Source organism: Brachyistius frenatus, unplaced genomic scaffold (assembly GCF_029030835.1).
Source record: "Brachyistius frenatus isolate BFR_SWC_R1_liver_20210118 unplaced genomic scaffold, ASM2903083v1 Contig_9, whole genome shotgun sequence".
NCBI classification, from domain to species: Eukaryota; Metazoa; Chordata; class Actinopteri; family Embiotocidae; genus Brachyistius; species Brachyistius frenatus.
In genome coordinates, this window is record NW_027210608.1 from 5,350,740 (window position 1) to 5,373,519 (window position 22,780).

A 22,780-nucleotide genomic window follows, 5' to 3' on the forward strand; every position below is an offset into this window, starting at 1 on the left:
AAAATTCTCAACGGTAAGTAAAAATCCCGCATTAATAATCGTACTTAAGGAAAAGTATGTAAGTATTCTTAGCAAAATGTAACCAAAGTATCGAAAGTAAAATTACTCATTGGGCTGTAAAATGATCTCTTTCAGTGTTATACTATTATATAAGGTGTTTTTGGATTAACATGCATTTGGATTTGGATTTCTGGATTAATTTGCATTTTACTAGGGCAGATGTTTATGGTTGTGCTAATTTTGTTGGGCTGCTTACTCTACAGTCATGCATCATATTCTATAAGATCATTATGCTTATAGTGTCTTGTGAGGACAACAAATCTCTAATCTCTAAAAAGTCAACAAGCTCAGAAAAACAGTCCTGTTTTCAGCTTTGTGACATTTCCCAGCTGATCCAAGAAGATTTCTCAAGTCATAAAGGAATATTAATCCTTCCATTTTTCAGAAACATTCAAATTCAAAATCGCCAAATTCAGAGCTACATGGTTTTCACTGAATTGGAAGGGCATCCAGAATTGTAATCTAAAAAAACAAATCTTAACTAAAGCGTTTGGACAAATGTAACGAGGTAGAAAGAACAATATTTGTTCCTGGGATGTAGTGGAGTGGACATATTAAGTTGAACAGAATGGAAACACTCATGTAAAGTACCTTGAATTTGTACTGAAATATGGTACTCGAGTAAATGTAGCCTACTTAGTTACATTGAAGCACTGTACTAAATATTGAGTACCAGCAACACAACGTACACCCGTGAAATATATCTAGAACCTGTCGTATTATCTTTCTATCGCTAGATGGCGGTAAAACCTCGATCACTGCACAGTAGGAAGGTATCAGCACACTGAGGGTCGTCGTCGATGTGTCCCTCTACCATCCATTGACTGGAGGTGAACCAATAATGCAGTTTTTGCAGTAAACAGTTTTTGGGTCTAATTTTGGTCCTAAGTTTGCTAACTTAAATGAAGGCACAAACAACATGTTGCTGAGCGAAGTATTGCAACACCTTTAGCTACAAATCAATTGTTTTGGCAGCGATAACGGAGTCAAATCATTCTGATATTAGATATTATTCATTCGAGTCTCGTACGTGTTCTTTAAAATTGTCAGGACACCGACAAACCTCTGCGGGGTTGGTTTTTTTCAGGAAACTACCACAGCCATCCTCAGTCACATGTCGACGTCCATGCGCGTTGTACCGACGCATTCGCGCGCTCCGATTGGCTCCCTAACTTTACCTCGCACTCCCGCCGCGTAAGTGCGTATCCTTCCGCTACGTTTTTTTTTTGTGGTTTTTTTTTCAGTTTGTACCATTTTCTGACTTTCCACAAGGATAATACTGAAATAAAACGCACCTTTAACTAGTCAGCGATGACCGAGGTTCATTTGACGGCGTGTAGTCACCGTACCTCGTTTTCATTCACCTGTTTTTTTTTCTCTCTGGGATGGAAATGACTCAGCATCCCTAGAAAGTAGTTCCTCGGAGGGAGTGCGGAGGCTCACCTTGCGCAGGGCTCACTCAGTGTAACGGCAGATACATCGAGTTGGTCAGTTTCACATCCGGACAAGGTGAGTACAGAGCCCGGTGCTTTATCCGTTCTTTGAAGCAACCCGGTGCCCTTTGGGAAACCGCATTGTTACCCTGCTGCCTTAAAAACTCATTACACTTTGTATTTTTTTTTTCAGTAGCTTCATCCCGCGCGCCGGTAAGTTCACGTATGTGAGTCGGTCATTGCTGGCTGGTTTTCACTCTTTACTATCTACCGTTACCTTTTTTTGTTTGTTTGGTTTTTTTTTTTTAACACGGACAGGAGTGCCGATAGGATTCATCTACGTTAGTTCATGAACGAATATGAACTAACGTAGATGAATCCTTTTGTTGTCCAAACTAAACGGACTTAGTCTTGTCTTTCAACAACGCTGATTTGAACCGTTAATGATAAACTGAAGAAATGTGTCACGGGCGCTGAGCATCACTTTCTATGATGTAACTGCTAACACGTCGGAGTCTTTTATTAATGCAAAACTCAGTTTACGTATCTTAAAAAATAACGACATTAGATGTGATACGTGAAGCGTTTGAACGTTGGAGATTCGCTTCCTGTTGCCTCCCGCTGTGGGTGTGGCCCCTCCGTCTTCTCGGCCTCCCATTGGTCAGTCTCGGTGACGTCTCGAGTCAGGAAATCTGTGACGCAGGATGAGGACGTGACCTTTGGCGCATCGTCTGCAATGTACATTTACTTTAACCGCAATATATTAAAGTACGTGTAGGTCTTAACTGATTTACGTAAGTGCACTAAGGACGACATGATGCAGCATTTGTTCTGCATGTGATTTTGTTTGATTTCGTCACATGCTAGTCAGTGTTAGAAGATGAATGCATCACCTTCCTCCTTAACATCCGTTTATCTATCCATTTTTTTTTTTTTTTTTTTTTTACTGTCGTATATCCCCCCCAAAACACCTTAAATATATCTTAACCACGACAGCTGTGTATTGTAGGGAAGAAAAAAAAAAAACAACGTCCTATGATAAATGTAGTTTGAAATGTGGACATTTCCTCAGCAGTTTCACTGCAGTAGTTTGCTGCAGTGGTGCCACCAATGATAGGCCTCACTGACACTGGATACCCGGGCATGGATGGCGGCAGCTCTCACCCTGTCTATCTCAACCTGGTAACTTGAATTGTCGTCCTCGGGGTCTGATCTCTATGCAGTCTTTGTCTCAAAGCAGCTGCCAGAGTATGATTGGACCATAAGAGGGCTATGTCTAAAGTCACATTTTAAATTGTAATATGATAGCCTTTGTCAATGACACCTACTGGGACTGAGCCTGCAGTATAGCCGGCATTTGCATTATGTTGTGAGAAATAATTTCTAGTCCAAAATTCTGGACATGCTTTCATTGCTGTGTCCTTCCTAGCTGAAGGTTTGGTTGAAAAAAGATATGGTATTTATCCCGGTGGACCAGTCAGGTCATAACGTGCCGTGTCTGGGACTTCTGTTTAAGGGATTAGCTTTAAAGGTACATTTCTGCCTGCATCTTAAATCTAGACTGTATCGCTCTTATTATTATTTTCCTTGAAGAGCTAAAGTCTCAAAATGTCAAAATTATCCTTTATATGCTAGTAAAATCAAAGTTAACAAAGCTTATTGTACCTGAGATTTAAAAAAAAAAAAAAGATATATAAATCCAGAGTCTGGAGTTTATTCATCCACCGATATGAACTTCAGGTGAAGTAAACAACACCATGTAAGTTTGTCCTGTTGTAATTGTATCTGGGCTGTTGAGGTTTGTCGGCTTGCTTGCTACCCAGCCATTTGCAAAGGTGATTATGAATTGTGGGTTTCACCAGCTACTGTCGTTAATAGTTAGTGAAACTACAATATTCTGTTGTGGGGGAAAGTGTCTTTGACCTGGTGTTGAGGTTACAAGATTTAGCTGCAGCGGTGCTGATGGTCTTTGCAAGAGACCGGGCCTTTCACAGCTGGCACTGGTGCATGCAGTTACTCCCCACTGTAGCTGCAAGTTTGCTGGCTAATCACACAGAGCCAACACGACCAATTATGGGTATTTCTTTGCCACCAGAGACACAGTTTCACCAAACTGACCAAACTCTGTTTGATAGAAGATATGTTCTGTGTAAGGTGCTCGGATTCTGTACGACTCATGAACGTAAACCCATGCGGTACTCTACCTAAGGTGTTTGTATTGGAGTTAACCGGTCTACTTTACAAGCACGGTGAAAATACCATCGTACATCGCAAGTATTGGATTTCTACAAACCGACTCCGCAGCCATTATGTTATTATTAGCCAACGCTGTTTTTAGGCCTGGGGTGTTGTATGACCTTGGCTGGTAGTAACATTAGGGTGGTTCTTAGCGCCACAGTGGCAGTCTCATGCACATCCATTGTCTCAGGTCGTGGCGACTGCCCGGCCACGGCAGGCACTCTCCGTGTCCTTTATCCTCGTTGAATGGATTTACTCTTGAGCTCCTGAAAGCGTCGCATGTACACACGTGCACTGCAGCGGTCCCTCCTGCTGCTGCACGGAGTCGTTTGTTCAATGACATCAGAAGCTCCAGAACGCTGTGGAGGTCATCGGCAGTAAGGTGCTTGTTTGTCCCAAGGAGGACCAGGAAGATCTACTGGGGGTATGTACTCGAACCCAACCTGCATGTGGTGCCTTTGTTGAGTCAGTGGGAGAAATTGAAGCTATCTACTGTCTCCGAGAGCCAGCTCGGATTAGCCCAGTGTTACATCACATCCATAGCAGATGACACTAAATGTCATGTCACCCTGACAACAAAGCTGCAATGACTGCTATTGATTGCAAAGGCATATATTTAATGGACAACTGATACGAGTGATGAGGGAATTGTCACGGAAGACGGTAAAATATTGTGACTGAGTATGTTTCAAAGGTACATGTGTTGGGAAGGGATTGGAGGGGATTATTAGCAGCCACCTCTCAAGTTAGTCCTGCATCTGTGTCAGGGTTACTATGGCTGCTGTTGGCCTGTGGTGGCTGTTCACTGGTTGTCCAGGGTTCAGACATGCTACCTATGTCTGTCACTGGACCATCCCTGCTGATTATGTTGCCTCTAAAAAAGCAGGAGCTGCCAAGTTGGATCAAACGGGCAGAGATGTTGCTGCATTTAGCGAGGGTTAGTGTCTTCCTCATTTTCAAAAGTTATATCCGGAGGGCGTGCTTCTTTTGCCAGTCTCATTCCCTGTGCTCTGAGAATAACACCTCACCTGAGGATACAGACATTAGTTGAGGTCAAGTTCACAGAAGATTATATTTCAGTTTGTCCGATGAACAGGCTATGCTTTTTTTGCCAAAGAAATTTGATAAAATCCCTATTTCACAACTAATATATTCAACGAATTTGTGGTTGATGCCCATTTGAAATCCTCAAAAGGGAAAGAAAGCTAAAAATGAAACGAAACATTATTCTTAGTAACCCGTTAGTTATCCTTGTAAATTAAGGATACATTACGAAGAGAAAATGGGATTAAAAATTGTGGATAGTTGTGCATGATCCCATACATCTTGCCTCAATATTTTAGGTTGCTATAGAGAAAAAAAATACATGTTGCATAATTTAAATGTCTCTTATCCTGTTGCAATGGCATTCGTAGCCAACCACCTTCTTATGCAAGCTTTTGATTTAGTTACTATTATTAGGAATAGATATTTTTTGGACATCTATCTGATTTGTTGTCCACATACTGTATCTTGTCAAGTAGCAAAACCTCTTCTCGAGGAAGTTGCCTGAAACCTACTACGATGACGAATTCCCATCCTCTTTTTGTTTTTCAAGTGCAACTGTCAGCGTTATATAGTTTTATGGTAATCTGTAGTTGTGATGTCTGTATTTGGAAAATATAGCAAGATATTTCACCAACTATCATTTCCATCTTTTCTTATTCTTTGGTTGACTCATTATTGCCTTCATAAGTTAGTAAAGCCTAAAATGATGAATGATTACAAAAATATGGAACACGGTAACAGCATATGCTCATTATTTGAAAAATGGTAATGAGAAAATGTCATTTAAAAAATATGAATTGATTTTTGTCTTAAGGTGTTTTCAAACATCTTGGAATAGTCTGTCTGCAATTGTGCTATTTATATAAATATTTTGTGAAATAATGATAGTATTGCAGAACATTTTGTTTAATTCATTATTTTAACAAATGTCCTTAAAATGAAATGGGAAATTATGAAACAAAAAAACCAAGAACCTGCAATGCCTTTGCAACTGCCAATATTTCCCCTTTTTTTTTTTTTTAACACCCCTCTGCAGTTTTCCGCTGTGGTTCAGCCCACTCTGAGGTTGGGTTTGTTGCTAGAGTGGGATGTGACTGCGCTCACGTACAGCACTGGTCTGCCTCATTGATGGAAATGTTACATCATCAGTCTGCAGCCCCTGTAGATGGAGCCTGGTGGTGTCGTGACTCTGCCTGGAATCTCCTACTGTGGTTTCATTTTGAATGTGATGAGTAAGAGGAAGTAAGGCCACGCGTGTTTCTGTCTCATGCTAAAGATTTTCCTCTCAGAAGTCGCCATGAATGTGCCTTCAGGTGTATGTTCACCACCCAGAAATTGACATCTTTCTGTGTTTCAAGCTCTCCTTTATGATTACATCAGTCTTTGCACCCTTTCCTGTTATAGCATGGACGAAGGCATGGTAGTAAAGTAGAACCATTTTTAGCATCTTCGAGTGGCTGACATGGAAAAACATACTTTGAGACAACTGTGATGTCCTTTATGCTGCAGGTAAATGTCCAGCACTTAACAATCTAGATACGATAGCAGGGTCCAGATGCACCTACTGCCCTGTGTTTTCAATAGGATCACCCGCTGGGGGTCAGCACTCCAGGAGTGGTCCTGGCTCTCTGTGGAGGGAGTTGGAAAAGGAAGAGGGCTTTGTTGCCCTAAACAGATATTGATTTGTTTACCTGTTGCTCAGCAGCCAGTGAGAGTGCTCTTGCTTGAAGTGCACTTCAATGTATAATTTAAATTGAGAGAACATAATCTCTCCATTGAACGGTTTAGTCTGTGGGCTGAGGTGACACCTGGCAACGAGAGTACTGTACTACACTGTACTAATAACGGGGTCAATTTGTAGAGCTATTGCCGTTATCTTATATCAGCCATATATATCACTTGCACATTCCCTTAATTTCATCAATGTTGCTTTACTTTTACGAGATTATATATTTTCATAATCTTGTTTTCGTTTTACCTCAGTTTTATTTCTGATGTAATCAATTGTTTTATTATTGAAAACGTCTTCTTCTTCTTTTTTTTTAGACTTGTTTAGAAATGTGCCATACAAAAATATTTAATTTGGCCAATTTCTGGCCACTTCATTTTTACTACTTACTCTACCACCAGATTGTTTGTTCAGTGAACCATTTCAATCAGCTGTGCTATAGTTATGTAACAAAAGCAACCAGAGCCCTGTGGGGAAGCAGCATTCCTCACCTTTATACAAAAGCTGTGCTTCACCCTTTGCTAATACACCGGCTTTGTTGGTTATAGGTTGAAACATGCCTCGGTGGTAATGAGTTTATAGCACCCCTCATAATTCTGCCATTGGTAGACTGAAGGGGAAAAAAGGAAGTGTGTCGGCCACGGCTCACATCTGTGTGCAACTGACTGTATTGAGCCGTTTACTAAGAGTGCTACTCTTTGGAGTGTGTTTCCCTTCATCTTGCTAGAAAAGAGTGACACAAGCGTTGCGGTGAAAGCTTTGAAATTCCAGTACGGTAGCTATGTGATGGTGTCGTTGCCATGGGTGACTCATCAAGAAGTGTGTGTGGGGAGGGAGGGGGGGGTACAATATGGTGTAACCGCTCATTTGCAGTATAGGGAATGGTGCAGTGCTGTGTACCAGTGTTAGCCTTAGCATGTTCCTTAGCCCCAGTATTGGATAGAAACAATAGAAATACCTTTTTTTGCAATTGTTATCAGATTGTGAACAATTGGCAGCGACCCTAAAAGGCTGGAGTGTGCTTTTCCCCAAACCTCAGCAGCATACATTTATTCACTGCAGATTGCGCAACCCACAATTCAAGAGTAACTCAAGAAGACAGTCTTGTGCAAAGCCTATTCTCACAATGACCCACTGTTTACGTTGTAATGATTACATTTCACAATTTTAATCTTAACTCAAAAGTCTTTTGTGACTTTAGCTTCTATGGCTGAACTCAGACACAAATAGATCAGCTTTAAGGTTCCCTGTTGAGTTTTTGACCTCTACTAGCTACTATGGCTCAGTTTTTCTGGGTGGTTGGCTGTTTTGTTGGCCTGGTGCACACACCCATTGGTGACATAATAAACATTCCTGACCGTAGTTTGGCACAGTTCTGCTAATCCTCAGGTAGCCATACTGCAAGAATTGTACCAATGTGCCAACAAAAGGCAGAGAAGAGGACTTAAAGCGAGTAGAGATGTATGCAAACCGTATAGGATTTAAAAATCAGCTTTTGCACGGGGCTCACATTTGTTAGAGCTCAGTGCATTTTGATGACACTGACTGTTATCATAACTGTTTGTCATCTTGGCTTAGCAGGAATTAAACCCCTAATCCTGTCTCTGTAAAACTACAAAGTCACATGTAAATACATCCACAGTGTAGGAGCCAAATGTGAATGCTTTGTTTGTGTTGTTTATTTGTCAGTTAGGCTGCACAGCAGCCGTCAGTTGGGGTAATTGGCACAGAGGTGTGGTTTCATGTTTTCTCTCACCTGTTCACTGCACAGCAGCACAGAGTGCAGAGAGTCTTTGGCTCTGATATTTTATGATGACTGTAGTCAAGTCACATCAGATAGAATTTTGTTTGATTTCCAGTAACGGTTTCTCAGTAATTTTGTGTCAATTAACAAAACCTCTAAAACACATCTGGACTTCAGGATGTATTGTGTTGAAGCTCCTCACTGACACGAGCCTACTCAGTCTCTTAGTGGCTTCTTTAATAGATCCTAGTCGCTACACACGGTGTGACATGACACGTTCAGCCAGTGCTGCCAAAGTTTGATCATTGGTTACTACGAGCATAAATATAACTAGTAACAGTCCAGGGGTCCTATGCTGTTTTAGAAATCACATTAATTGTATAAACAGGATGGTGTATTTTGACGCAGGTGTGGAATACAGGAACCGCAGTGACAAATAAACTGATCATCAGTTAAAAAAAAAAAAAAAAATGTAAATGTTTTTTTTTTTTTCTGTGCAGAACTTCTCCAGCCTCACAAGTGATTGCAATGCCTCAGTCAAAAGTAGACATGGGCTCCGCCTTCATCCAGACACAGCAGCTCAACGCTGCCATGGCTGACACTTTCCTGGAACACCTGTGCCTGCTGGACATCGACTCCGAGCCCACCACCGCACGCAACACTGGCATCATCTGCACCATCGGTTGGTCCATGCATTTTGTCTACACTCTTAAAGAAACACAAACCTATTCTTTAAATTAAATATCGGCAGACGTGCCTTTCATGGTAGAGTGTTGTAGAAGTCACTTCCCAAAAGAGCACATTCAAATACATTCAAAGCAAACTTTGTTCATGCATTTAAATGAGAATTCATCTTTTGCAACCTGGGTTTTATTCCTAACATTTTGTCAACTTATTAAAAATAAATAGAATTTCTAATTTGGACTGCACTTAACACACAATGAATTGTGCTGCAGAAGAAGTAAATAACCATAAGTTTGAAAAGTTATGCTATTTTCCTTTCAATAACTGCCCACAGGGCCAGTCTCCCGCTCTGTGGACATGCTGAAGGAGATGATCAAGTCTGGAATGAACATTGCTCGCATGAACTTCTCCCACGGCACACATGAGGTGGGTCTTTCTCCAACTCTCTGCTTTATAAATGTGTTGCGTAGGACAGCTAACCATCCAGGTTAAATGTAAACGTCAAAGTCACGTTTTAACTATGCTGATAATTTCCATGAAACATGGTTCTGTGCTTTATCACAGAACGGCACCTGTCTGTATGCTGAGCTTTTTGGCAATCTTTGCTTTCTCTTGTCTCTTTTTCAGCTTTTTCGAGCAGTGTTAGCAACACTTTACCGTTGAAACCAGACGGTCAACAGACTCACAATGAGCGAGCGTGTCATTCACGATGAGCTGTAATCAGCTTGGCGCCTTAAGCACGACAAGGCAAACTGGCATGAATGGAAATAATAGTAGTGCTTAAGATGCAAAAATGTATTTCACTGCATTGCCAAATGTGATATGTAAATGTCATAACTTAAAGGTGCATGCATCAAAATAATTATAATCACAGGGATTTAATATAGACAATTCATTCTATTTGAGATACTTTAAAGTCCTCTTCAGTGAAACCTTTCCATGGTTTGTGACGGTGAATCGGAAAGATCAAATGTTACCCTAGATTTGAAGAATGGCTACATAAACCAGAGCTCTGTTGGCTTGGAGTACTATAAATACATCACCTGGAGCTGCCTGCTTTATCTCCTCAGCAGGCAGCCCTGCCGAGAGCATGTAAGTCTGTGTACACAAAACAAAACCAAGGTCAGTCCACTTTTAACTGAAGTGGACGGTAGACTCAGAAAGTCACATTCTTATAAACCAGTATTCATATCAAATCAACTAAACCCAATGTAACATAATGTTACCTGGGATTTCTCTTTACACTGTGTAGGAAATGAATCCCAAATGTATTGACCTTGACCTGCACACTGAACACGCTGTAAACAGTCACAGTGCAGTATTTGTCATAAAACAATACCCTGTCAGCATTGCCTCTCTCTCAAAATACTGCAGCACACTGGAGGTTAACAGCAGCCAAAATATCATCCATATATTTATTTCTGGCTTGTCATCATGATTTTCAACTCTCTGAAGCTGCTGTATTTCAGACCATGTAGCCTCACTGCTGGACTTAATTGTTTTTTATAAAAAAAAAAAAAAAATCATAGATTATATATATATTTTTGTACTGCTGGTGACACCTTCCAGGTTTTCTCTTAGTCATGGTGCACTGCACAGTGTAACTGAATGAGTTGCCAGTGTGAAAGAGAGCCAATGTGATTACCTGCAACTTAAGTTATTACTGAAAGCTGTGGTGGACAGCATTAGCCATGTGCAGCAGGCAGCCATCCTTAAAGCCACAAACACTGCACTACCTGTTAATGAGCCTCCACTAAAGGGCAAAGACTGCTGTATTCTAAACATGAACATACTAAATTTCCTTCCAGCATTTCCCACAGGGTTTTTAACCAAAGTCAGCCAGCATAACAACCATTGTGACTAAAGGGAGCATTTCCAGGGCAAAAGTGCACCCTACTTCCATTGTGTCTGTAATTCTTTCACATGAAAGCCACACGAGTGATGATTTCACACACGCCGATGTTTATACTTCTAATTGTTCTCAGATTTAGATTGTTCAGGTTTTTGTGTTTGTTGTTTACCTCAAAAGTCACTGAAGAATTTACTTTTGAGGTAACGGACAGTTTAGTCTCGGAAGTCGGTAATCATTAATTATAAGATTAAAGTGTGCTCAAGGACACATCCTGATGATGTCATGTCACCACTCTATATAAAACTGCATGATCCACTTTATTACTCTCATGGATCTATAGCCAAATGCTTCCTTTAAATATGCAATCTTGTAGGATTTCAATTAACTGCTTGGTGCATCCAGATTCCTCAGTGATACCTCACATGTCGATCAGGGTGGTAGAAAGCACTCTGACCCTCTGGTGATGCTGCCAGTGTGACTCAGGTTTATGGCGGTGTTGTCAGACACACCTTATCTCTTTTTTTATGTTTGTTGAGTGAAACCATTATCGTACAGTTACTTTTCAATATCGCCACCACTGTCCAATAGATAGTTTTTTTGTTTGTTTTACTTCAGTGTGTGTGATAGCAGTGGAAGAATGGATAGAAAGACAGGTTACGGAGGTCACAGGTTTGATCACAATGAATAACTGCAGTTCAGTGTCTCGCTTAATGTGTTCTCTGGAGGTGTTTTAACATGTTAAAGTCTTTCTTTCTGTAGTACCATGCAGAGACCATCAAGAACGTGCGTGAGGCCTGCGACAGCTTCAAGCCTGGCAGTATTCAGTACAGGCCCATCGGTATTGCCCTGGACACCAAGGGCCCAGAGATCAGGACCGGCCTCATTAAGGGAGTGAGTTTTCACGTGACCTTTTCTTGCTTTAAACACCAAAACAGAAATGATTGTAACGGCTCGTAAACATTTTCCACAAAAACCAACCAACATGAAAGTAAGATCATGTCCGTTATTGATGTGACAGAGTGGCACAGCTGAGGTGGAGCTGAAGAAGGGCAACATGATCAAGATCACCTTGGACGATGCTTATCAGGAGAACTGCAGCGAGGAGATCCTCTGGCTCGACTACAAGAACATCACCCAAGTGGTGGAAATTGGCAGCAAGGTCTACATTGACGATGGACTCATATCCCTGGAAGTCAAGGAGATCGGTGAGTGGAAAACATAAATAAGGTCGGCCCCGAAAAGGAAACCTTGCTATCTGTTAATATATGTTATATATATATATATATATATATTGTTTTTTTTTTTTCATCCCTGCAGGCTCTGATTTCCTCATGTGCGAGATTGACAACGGTGGCTCCCTGGGCAGTAAGAAGGGAGTGAACCTCCCCGGTGCTGCTGTCGACCTGCCTGCTGTTTCAGACAAGGATATCAAGGACCTGCAGTTTGGTGTGGCGCAGGGAGTCGACATGGTCTTCGCCTCCTTCATTCGCAAGGCGGCAGATGTACAGGCTGTCAGAGCAGTGCTGGGAGAGAAAGGCAAAAACATTAAGATCATCAGCAAGCTCGAGAACCACGAAGGTGTACGCAGGTATGTAAATGAATGTGAAGGAAGTGTTTGCTGCAGAATCTCTCTCCTTTGTGTGCAGGTCCGTCAGCGTCTTACATCATGGTATATTTGTGCTATAAGTGCAGTTGTTAATTATTGGGTCTTCTTTTGGTTTTGAAGACAAAATCCATCTGTGAAGAGGCCTTGAACAGCAACATTTCATGAACCTTGCCCTTGATACTCTTTTACATCCTATGTCAACTGATAGTTGTACTTTGTGACTTAAATGGTTGTATTTTTTTTTGTGCCTGTTTTGCAGATTTGACGAGATCATGGAGGTCAGCGATGGCATCATGGTTGCCCGTGGCGACCTGGGTATTGAGATCCCCACAGAAAAGGTCTTCCTTGCCCAGAAGATGATGATCGGTCGCTGCAACAGAGCTGGCAAGCCGATCACATGTGCCACTCAGGTCAGATAGCAGTGAAGGAAATACTGTAGTTCATGTAATAAAGACTGACAGATGACTGAATGTATTAAACAGCTTTTAGGTGTAAATGCATTGTCTCATTTGTCTTACCCAATCAGATGTTGGAGAGCATGGTCAAGAAGCCAAGACCCACCCGTGCTGAGGGCAGCGATGTAGCCAACGCCGTCCTGGATGGAGCCGACTGCATCATGCTGAGCGGGGAGACTGCCAAGGGTGACTACCCTCTGGAGGCAGTACGCACACAGCACATGGTGAGTTATTGTCAAACAGCAATATTAAAAATCTGACCACGGTATCTAAAGTCAGACCATCAAATTATGATTGGAGGAATTCATTATGTTTACATGATCTTACATGATTTTTGTTTCTTGATTTTAGTTTTTAGAAATTACGTAATGGAAGAAAAAAACATCAGCTTTCGCTTTCCTGTTTTCTGAATGTTTTTTTTTGTTCACCTGAACACATCTGTTATGCTCAGATGCCCAGCAGCGCCTCTTTTTCCCCACTTGCCCTCAGTGTGTTAGTCCAACTGAAAAGTGCTTATGATTTATACATCTTTCCATCCAGTCATTAATTTCCATGCAGATATACCGATAAATAATCAATGAACAGTCCATCTATTCATTTAGAAACGATCAGTTAGGGATATTTGTATTGACAAAGCACTAGGTCGGTGTAACACTATCTGTTTATTGCTGGGATATTCTTTCTAGCCATGTGTTCTAAACAGCATGATTACTGCACGATGTCCTGCGGTTTAAATTGCATGTTTGTACGTTCTACCAAAACTTAAGTAAATGCTTGTTGCCTGCTCCTCTTCATCTAACAAATTCACTGTGGCTGCTGTTCTAGACTATTTACTTAATGTGCCACGGTATCTCCAAACGGATCCTTACGGTTCTTTAACAAGACACAGATGTGTTTGTATTCTAAAGCAAAATTAAAGCTGGTCAAAACGGAGCGGGAGAAGCAGTTTTTAGTGATGACAAACTTGATTATTTTTTTTTTTTTACACATACAAACCCTTATGTGTAAAAAAACCCCAACAACAACAATAAAAAACAATATTTTATACACTTTCAGTGATTAATGAATTATCAGTCTTTGACAGAAAGGGATTAAGGCCATTTCTTAAAATTGTTATCTGCATGTGTGTTTGTCAGGGACAGACCCAATACTGTTAATTATTCAGTCTTACTGAGTGTTTACATCAAATCACAGTAAGTATCAGTTGCATGGATGGAAAATGCACTTAATGCTATCTTGCCTGTCCGTCACTGTTCAGGCCTCTCTTGGCTAACCTCTGCTATTCTCAGTTGCACTGCAATACAGATGCAGGAGTGACTCGGCAGTTTTGCGGCTTCTTTTTGCGGTCTTCATTCTGAAGTTGCACAAGGTGGCTGAGAATCCAGAGTGAAGCGCAACCGTTTAGGCTTCAGACTAATTCTGCTTCAAAGCCATTTTTTACTATGAAGCATCTTTTTTGTGTCTCATTTCCTTCAGTTCCTCCAACACTTTTTCTCTTCATTCCTCTTTGCTATTTTTAACCACCTCTTCAACTCTTGTGTGCAGCACCTTAACCCTCAGCTTATTTTTCCACTCCCCGCTAACACGAGACAGGTTTCTTTTTTAGGACATTTATTTTATGATTTTTATTTCCATAAGCCTAATTTTGTTGTTTAAGGGCTTTTTTTTTTGGTCAATACTAAGGTTCAATAACATCATCTCGGCAGTAGTTGCCTTACCTCCAGGTTAGCATTGGTTGTTATACTGTTTGAGTTTAATATCCTATAAATGGTAAAGTTTTGACTGTTTTAATGTTTGTTTCCCCTCACTAACGACACATTTAAACTCTTTATTGACTGTCCCTCTTCTCTTTTCCTTCCGTCCTTCATTTCACCATAACATGTTGGTTTTTTTTTTGTCTCCTTTAACTTTGTCCCTCTCTGTTTCCCATGTTCATGTCCCTTCTCCTTTTGTTTTACATCTTTTGTGCACCTGGTGTGGGACTGCCTTTGCTCGATGCATCTTGCCTTCACTCGTGCCAGATTGCTCGTGAAGCCGAGGCAGCCATGTTCCACCGGCAGGTGTTTGAGGACCTCCGTCGTTCCACGCCGTACTGCAAAGACCCCGCTGAGGCGATTGCAATCGGCGCTGTTGAGGCCTCCTTTAAGAGCTTAACCTCTGCGATCATTGTGCTCACGGGCTCTGGAAGGTACGCAGCCCATGGAGGTCACAGATATCGGTACTTAAGGAGTCTGAGAGAGCGAGAGTAGGGCCAGACAGGGACTGACTGAGGGAGGAACTGAGAGAGCTGGCAGACACCTTCACTAGACTGTGGTTGATTTTTCTGCCAATGTGAGTTTAAAAAAAAAAAAAAAAAAAAATTAAATTCACGCATCAACAGAACAATTTATTAACCACTTTCCCATTTGACTAATGCTTTTGGACATCTCTTAATTTGCTTCATTGGGGACCCTTATTTAACCAGAAGTCTAGCTACATGCTTGCCGGTCACTCTCAGTGGTGTGTGTGGAGAAGTGGAGTGTGTGATTGAGAGTAACCCCCCACAACACCCTTCCCTTCGGGGCTCAGATAGCACGAGAGGCCGAGGCAGCCACCTTCCACAGAACGCTGTTCAACGAGCTGAGAAGACACTCCCAGCTGACCAGAGACCCCTCGGAGGCTGCCGCTGTCGGCGCTGTCGAGTCATCCTTCAAATGCTGCGCTAGCGCCGTCATTGTTCTCACCAACACTGGGAGGTAAGAAAGAGAAGGGTGGAGGCCAAAATGATCCTGCTTCTGAAGGTAAGGTGGTAAACATGCAGGTCTGTTTAACACGGCTCCTGATTCTCAGCACCTAACGTGCCTGTAGAGATCCCCCGCCTCAAACTGTGTGTGTGTGTGTGTGTGTGTGTGTGTGTGTGTGTGTGTGTGTGTGTGTGTGTGTGCGTGTGTGTGTGCGTGTGTGTGTGTTTAAGTGATGTGCGTGGCTACATGGGGTGGGAGGAGACAGCAACTAATTCTAAGAGTGAGAGTGGGGTATGTCATTAGCCCAGTTGAGGTGTCCATTTTCAATGGCTCAAAATACTTGATGAGGAATCATGTTACCTGAGCAGAGGCCTGTCTCGGCAGCAAACTAAAAAGGCTCCAGTTTCAAAAGAAATCCAATAAAAGTAAGAGCTTCACATATGAAATCGTATACAACTATTATTGGAAATAATTAAGTATATAAATGCTCACTAAATATATTTTGTAACGTTATGGCACTATTAATCCTGGGTAGCTGCCTCAGCCAATCGGCAGCTGTATGGACTTCGCAGTGCAGCAGTGCCGAGCCTCGACTGGTCTAACAGGAACGCGTAGTGATTAAGAGTTGGACACCTGTTGGGCTACTGAAAGGGACCTAAAGCGTCTGCACACCCACTCCAAGTGTCGTCACTTATTTGGCTCCTCACCTCCTTTGTTAGTTTTGTTGCACCTGTTGTTAGGATGCGGCAACTCAGCATCTTTAGCTATTGTTTTAATTAAGTTTATTGAACTCCCAGCATACAGGAGCTCTGCTAAACCTGAGAAGAAGTGAGCCAGGATATCTGAGAACACTTTTGGTGGGTGCCAGGTTGCTGGGTTTTTAATCGCACTGAAGTACTTATTTCTGTCCTTGTTGTTTATTTTGTTCGTGGTTAATACATCATTCAAAAAGTCACAATGTTGGTTGGAAATAGTTTGACTTCTTGGATCAACAAAAACTGATGGGAGTTAGGAGTTAAAACAAAACTGGAGTTCAGTTTATGAAACTACGAGTTAGAGGGGTTATTTTACGAATAAAAATAAGCCTCAAACGCTTTGAGTTTGCTCTTTAAAAGAAGCATCTGCTCGTGTGAGCCTAGATACGAGTACAGAGATCGATTATCTATCTAATGATGAGATGATGTATTGTGCCTACTCTCCCAAGAAGTAGGTCCACAATAACCCAAAGTAATCATTTGTGGGCATATGACATTCTCCTGTGAGATACCTTGATAAACTTGGGAATTCAGAGTGACTGTCCTCCAGCTGAAGCAGGACAATGATCCTAAAGCTGAAATTAAATCTACTATATGGCTTCAAACAGAAAATCTGCCTTTTGAAGTGGCTGAGTTGGCCAACTTATTTAAAGCCAAGTCTTCCCCTACTTTTCCCACCAGCACTGAGAGTTTAATGGGTGTGTTCACTAACAACAAATGTTATTACCGAGTGTTATTAGCCTCAGATCTCGGGTTTATCTGCACTTGTGACTTAAATCATGATCAGATATTATTTCTGAGCAGTTAATGCAGAATATCAGGCAATTCAAAAAGGTCCTTACCCTTTTTCTTGCCACAGACCTGCTTTATTTGCATTAATTAGTTCCGCTGTTTCACATCTGTAATCTGCATCAGTAATTAATTCTGTTAAAAATCATTTAGTTATTTAAAGTTGAAGGACGTTTGGGTAGTTTGCTTTGTGCTGAGCTTTATTTGTGTGTATTTGCGCGTGCAGGTCCGCCCACCTGATCTCCAGGTACAGGCCCCGTGCCCCCATCCTCGCTGTGACCCGGAACGCCCAGACAGCTCGCCAGGCTCACCTGTACCGCGGCATCTTCCCCGTACTCTACACCAAACCCGCCCACGATGTCTGGGCAGAGGACGTTGACATGCGCGTCAACTTTGCCATGGATATGGGTGAGTTATTATTTCACTGTTGATGTCCTATTCCGATATTTAACACTGCAGGAAAACAAGTTTTGTTTTTAGACACCTAACGTGATTCCAAACTAAAAATGATTTGCATTATCTTAATATGAAGCTTAAACCTCGAACACTGTTTAACCATGAAGGACTCCCTGGTTGACTGCTGTGTTTAATTATCCAGGCAAGGCCAGAGGTTTCTTCAAAGAGGGCGACGTAGTCATCGTCCTGACCGGCTGGCGTCCAGGCTCCGGTTACACCAACACCATGCGTGTGGTTCTGGTGGCCTGAACAGCCAGCAGCGCTGCTCTACTTTCTCCCTCCACCTTCATTTATCTTTCATAGCTCTCCACCCCACGCGTCACTCCAGCTCACAGCCCTTCTCATCCGACAGCTGGGCTCACGGACTCAACCTGTCTTAGCATTTAGGCAACAATGCAAATAAATTTGAAAAGAACTAGTGTGTAGCCTTCTTGGCTCAAGAGCTGCTTTGGGTGGGAGTGGGGTCTTATTCCACTTCATGTTTCCATTCCTTCCACATCAATTCTCTAAACCAAACCAGTCTTCAAGGCCTCAGATTAACACACCCTGACCAGAAACTGCTGTAATTTATTCACCCCAACACGAGTGAGAGTGAGAGTGTGAGTGAATGCCTCCTGGTCCGTGCGCATGCACAATACTGGCTCTTGTTTAGGCTGGATAAACGGTGGGGCCGGCTGACCTGAACAGAGCACCTAGAGCATTGCAACAGTTTACCAATCACACTCCTCTGCCCATTTAAACGAACAAAGCAGCGGCATCCTAAATCAAAGGGCTCCTCCCACAGCGCAGCCTCGGCTCCACCACTCCACCCAAACAGACCCCTCTGTCGTGCTGTCTGTATGAAGCGTCCTCTCTCATGCCGGCTTTCACTGCATTTCAGCGTATCTGTACGTGTTGCACTCCTAATCTACTCCAGACAGTGTTACATTCTATATTATACTTGACTTTTGTGAAAGGTGACCTTCTGTTTTGAGACATCCAATACGACTTATATTTTGTCTGACTATAGAAAGAAGTTAGTTTTGGATGTCTGTTCCCGAGGTGTTTGAGCTACTTACCGTGATTTGTGTCGTTAGACGTTCTTTGCGTTCGGATCGTATCTGAAGTCGGCACTTATGAATCGTGTGTGGTTCACTAAAGTTGACTGATACGACTGAGCCCTTTCCGGATATTCCTTCAGGTGGCTGATGTAGAGATGAAGCCCCGTCCGTCTCAGTCAACAGAGACGAGGACGGGTACAATCCCTGCTTGTGTTTTTTTTTTTCCTTCACCGTTGGTGACCTGCTGTAGTCGTCTTCAACTGTCTAACATGCTTTTTGATTGTAAAGCTAGAGATTAAGAACTAACTGTAAAAGGGTATTTGTAATGTTTAGCTGGTGTACTGAGCTGTCCTACAAGACTGGAGTTCCATCAATAAAAGAGATGCGCACCTATCCGACCTCTGCCTTGGAAATGTTTTCTTTGATAATGTTTGGAAGCTTGTAGGTGTTACTACGGTAACTTCACAGGAAGTGAGCAATTCTGGTAAAAAAAAAAAAAAATAATAATTCTGGAAAGACCAAATTTGTTGGCAAATTTGAAAATTTATTTAATAGAAAATCAGTTTTTAACAGTGTTTCCGTGTATTGCTAGATCGAGGTGTTTTAGGTTCATGAAATGGGAAGTAATACTGCATTAATATTTTCAGTACATACTGTAGGAGTTGTATATACTTGTTTTTGTTTCAAATAATAATTAAAAAAAAAAAGTCATACAAATTTATTGAAAGGTCAAGCAGTGAGAAACAGAAGATACATTTCTTCATCTTCACAGCGTCATATTTCCCCCGCTGTAGTGTATGACTCTAAAGTCCTGCTGTAACAGCAACCGTAAACTATTCTCTTATTGTAAACTGATCCTCCTTGATCCCAGTCTGGTACGTGTTCAACGTTTAATGGCAGTCCTGGCTGTACAACACCCCCACCTGCCTGCGGATCTCATCCTCCACCTCGGCCAGCAGAAGGGAGTCGGCGTGGGACATAACCGAGCTCTCCTTCAGCCCTAAAATGGAAAAAAAACAAAAAACCGAGAGTCTGCCTTGTACAAACAGTCGACTGTTCTGTGTTTCTGATGCCACCTCGTGTTGAACGTGTGTATAACAAGTCGGTTACGCCCGAGAGCGCTGATATTTGGAAGTCATTGTACCTTTGAGCAAACTCTGTCGAACCTCCTCTGCTTCATACCGCATCCCTGTGCTGTTGAGGAAGTTGAGTGGCAAATAGGGCTCTGGCACCGGGTACTGGGTCTCCTTCCCATTTACCACTAATGATGTGGGGCACCACATGTGGTCGGGGACCTGAAAGACGTGCACAGAAAATACACACACAACAATAACGGCAGCTGCAGTTCATCGTAACGCAACACCAATTTTACTTCTTTATTTCTCTCATAAGTTGCTTCACTTACTTTGATTTTATATTGAACATGTAAATGCACAGAGTAAAAAAATGATTCTGCACTTTAGACTATTTGAATTGCATTTGATTATATTGCCATCCTTTGATGACCTACCTGGATGGCGCCCTTTGTGCCCACCACGATGGCGTCATTAGGGAGCTTTATACCCGATGAACAGGTAAACACTGCCATTCTGTTCTTGGAGAACTTCAGGGTGACGACCACAGTCTCGTCCACTCCTACGATAACACGCAAATACATAGAGATAAAGAGATAAAAAAAACAGTGCAACATAAATGATTGTTGCAGTTTAACCTTTATTGTGCCAGTTGGCGCATAAAAGTGACTAGAGATAAGAGATGAGCTCTTGTCAGAACGTAACAGGGACACTGTCCTAGTTCTCACACCAGATGCGTTTCAATAATGAAAGCAGTGGTGAGGAGGATGACCGCAACTGCAGCAGCTTTACAATTGATGTGCGAGTATGTTGCCGCCATTCCTTACCTGTCTCACGGCAGATCCCGGTGGCTTGGACGCACTCTGGCTTCTCTCCATTGTACACCATGAGTATGAACTGCAGACAGTAGACCCCGACATCCAGTACTGCTCCCCCGCCCAGTTCCTTCTGCACAGTTCTCGGTACGTGCGCCAACGGTAAACCAAACTCGGATCTGACCATCTTCGCCTCGCCCAGCTCCCCCTGAGCCAGCAGCCGTCTGATCTCCACGGAGACGGGGAAAAAGCGGGTCCAGATCGCCTGGAGTGAAAAAACAGCATTTCATACAGTTACACTCTAGGCACTGGGTTTAGTTCTAGATAAGCTTACATCTTTGATCAGGTCAGATTTAACACAAAATAGAATTATTATCATATACTGTATGCTTCATACTTGAAGCAAGAAACGTATTTAAATATATATATATATATATATATATTATTACAAAAATACTGACATCATGTTGCCCTTCCTCAGTATTTCAAGTTGGTATTGCATTTGCTCCACTACCAACTTCTGAACTCGGACTGATTTTTCAAGTGAAAAATGGTCTGATTCGTATGCACCTCCATGAGGAAGACATCGTTCCTCTTGGCAGAGGCCAGGATCTCCTGCACCTCCCGGGAGTTCATGGCCAGCGGCTTCTCACACAGCACATTCTTCTTGGCGTTTGTGAAGAGCAGACAAGTCTTCAGATGGTAGGGGTGGATGACTCCAATGTACACCACATCTGCACACACAAAACGACACAGATCACGGCGAATATAAATATCAACAGGAAATTAAAACAGCTGTGGGTCAAATTAAATTGGAAGTTAGTAGGTATTGAGCAGTGTTGCAAAGTTTCAGCTCTAAGCACCGCAGCAAACACCTCACATCCGAAACACAAAGCATAAATAATAAAACCATCAGTCAAGTGAATCAGACCCCCCCCCCTCCTGGACTCTGACAGAAACTGACCTATGTCTGGATCTCTGGCCAGCTCTTCGTAGCCGCCGTACGTTCGGGGGATGCTGTGCTTTTTGGCAAACTCCTGTGCATCCTCCAACTTTCGAGCTGCCACAGCCACAACCTGGAAACACAGCCAGATGAGTTACTCCCACTTTACTGCAACGCTCATTACAATCACGTGTTGCAGTTTATCCTGATGAAGGACTTTCCTTCCAACTATATATATATATATATATATAAATTATTTTCTCATTATTTCCATTGTGTCAATATTTGTATATATATATATATATATATAATATATATATATATATATATATATATATACAAATATTGACACAATGGTATATAATGAGAAAATAATTGATACATTAATTAAAACTGATCATAATCATTCATTTATATAACCTATGGTTGCAGTCCTAGTAATCATACGAAGCTGTGGTAAATACTTTGTTTTCATATAGGCCTGCCGTAATTTCAGGGTGCCAAAAATACCAAATCGACAGGCCGCAATGTGAAAGCTTGCGGTTTACACGAGCTCACTGACCTCCTGTGTGCTTTGCATTTAGCTCGAAACAAAAGCTCCAGGTTTCAAACAGATAACACGTGTCGTGACTCTGAGCTCTGGTCGAAAAGTCCTTCTGATCAGCAGAAACAGAGTCAAGTCTTCACGGAGCGAGGAGCGCGTTTGAATCACCGGGTGGGTGCATGTGTGTTTCTAAGGTACCTCATGGTGTTCAGCAGGAAGAGTTTTCAAGGCCACAGTGAAATCATGACTGATTTTCCCAGCGCCGCAGATTCCCCACCTGGTTGCCATGTTGGAAAGCGTGAAATGACAGTTGGGAGTTCACGTCAGCAGTGGTTGTTCTCGGCCACAACGTGGCGACACAGCATTATTTTTGACGGTGTTTTTTTTTTTTTTATGTGTGTGTTTTTCAACACATCAGCACCAAATACTACATACAGGCTTTGCATATGCACAGATAATACACCTTAAAAGAAAAGCAGTAACGCTGTAAAATACCATAAAATAAAAGAGAGGAAGTAATAATACAAAAATATCGATTGAACAAACATGATGCACTAACTAAATATTCAATGATTTGAAAACAAATAATTGGATGGGAAGGTGAGAGGGACGTGGGCGGGATTACATGAACAAATGTCAAATATGTTCAAAAGCTTAGAACGCGGGGTAACCTTCAAATACCTACATATATGTGTACAGAATTGTATAATACACTTACATGGATAATACAAATCTTTATTTTCCATGAAAACAAATACATATTGGATTCACACATTGAAAGTCAGCAAAAAAAA

At 42.0% G+C, this 22,780-nt stretch overlaps 2 protein-coding genes across 6 annotated transcripts; one reads left to right on the plus strand and one right to left on the minus strand.

Annotated features, from left to right (window-relative positions):
* Nucleotides 1-1,463: 1,463 nt before the first annotated feature.
* On the plus strand, nt 1,464-17,947 carry pkma (pyruvate kinase M1/2a). Of its 4 annotated transcripts, none has more exons than XM_069690429.1 (11): nt 1,464-1,569; nt 8,752-8,933; nt 9,270-9,361; nt 11,547-11,678; nt 11,806-11,992; nt 12,105-12,375; nt 12,653-12,803; nt 12,920-13,072; nt 14,870-15,036; nt 17,342-17,523; nt 17,714-17,947. In XM_069690429.1, exons 2-11 carry the CDS (start codon nt 8,780-8,782, stop codon nt 17,818-17,820), a joined length of 1,596 nt encoding a protein of 531 aa, XP_069546530.1. In that variant the 5' UTR covers nt 1,464-1,569; nt 8,752-8,779; the 3' UTR covers nt 17,821-17,947. The 4 variants fall into 4 exon arrangements, with proteins under 4 accessions (XP_069546530.1, XP_069546531.1, XP_069546529.1 ...); XM_069690430.1 differs by lacking the exon at nt 1,464-1,569 and adding an exon at nt 1,577-1,706; XM_069690428.1 differs by lacking the exons at nt 1,464-1,569; nt 14,870-15,036 and adding exons at nt 4,065-4,155; nt 15,417-15,583.
* A 1,369-nt stretch (nt 17,948-19,316) lies between these two features.
* Nucleotides 19,317-22,274, minus strand: dhdh.2 (dihydrodiol dehydrogenase, tandem duplicate 2). Of its 2 annotated transcripts, none has more exons than XM_069690431.1 (7): nt 22,185-22,274; nt 21,464-21,575; nt 21,070-21,233; nt 20,512-20,764; nt 20,122-20,246; nt 19,756-19,906; nt 19,317-19,611 (listed from the first exon to the last, which is right to left on the minus strand). In XM_069690431.1, exons 1-7 carry the CDS (start codon nt 22,272-22,274, stop codon nt 19,502-19,504), a joined length of 1,005 nt encoding a protein of 334 aa, XP_069546532.1. In that variant the 3' UTR covers nt 19,317-19,501. The 2 variants fall into 2 exon arrangements, with proteins under 2 accessions (XP_069546532.1, XP_069546533.1); XM_069690432.1 differs by lacking the exon at nt 22,185-22,274 and adding an exon at nt 22,005-22,145.
* Between the last annotated feature and the right edge of the window lie 506 nt (nt 22,275-22,780).

What these genes read in the sequence shown, in the direction of transcription:
- dhdh.2 (XM_069690431.1), bottom strand. Translation starts at nt 22,274, where the DNA reads ATGGCAACCAGGTGGGGAATCTGCGGCGCTGGGAAAATCAGTCATGAT. An exon ending in CGGGATCTGCCGTGAGACAG is followed by an intron (nt 20,247 to 20,511) that starts GTAAGGAATGGC and finishes GTGTTATCGTAG; the next exon opens with GAGTGGACGAGACTGTGGTC. An exon ending in GCACAAAGGGCGCCATCCAG is followed by an intron (nt 19,907 to 20,121) that starts GTAGGTCATCAA and finishes CACGTCTTTCAG; the next exon opens with GTCCCCGACCACATGTGGTG.
- pkma (XM_069690429.1), top strand. Translation starts at nt 8,780, where the DNA reads ATGCCTCAGTCAAAAGTAGACATGGGCTCCGCCTTCATCCAGACACAG. An exon ending in AACCACGAAGGTGTACGCAG is followed by an intron (nt 12,376 to 12,652) that starts GTATGTAAATGA and finishes CCTGTTTTGCAG; the next exon opens with ATTTGACGAGATCATGGAGG. An exon ending in GTGCTCACGGGCTCTGGAAG is followed by an intron (nt 15,037 to 17,341) that starts GTACGCAGCCCA and finishes TTGCGCGTGCAG; the next exon opens with GTCCGCCCACCTGATCTCCA.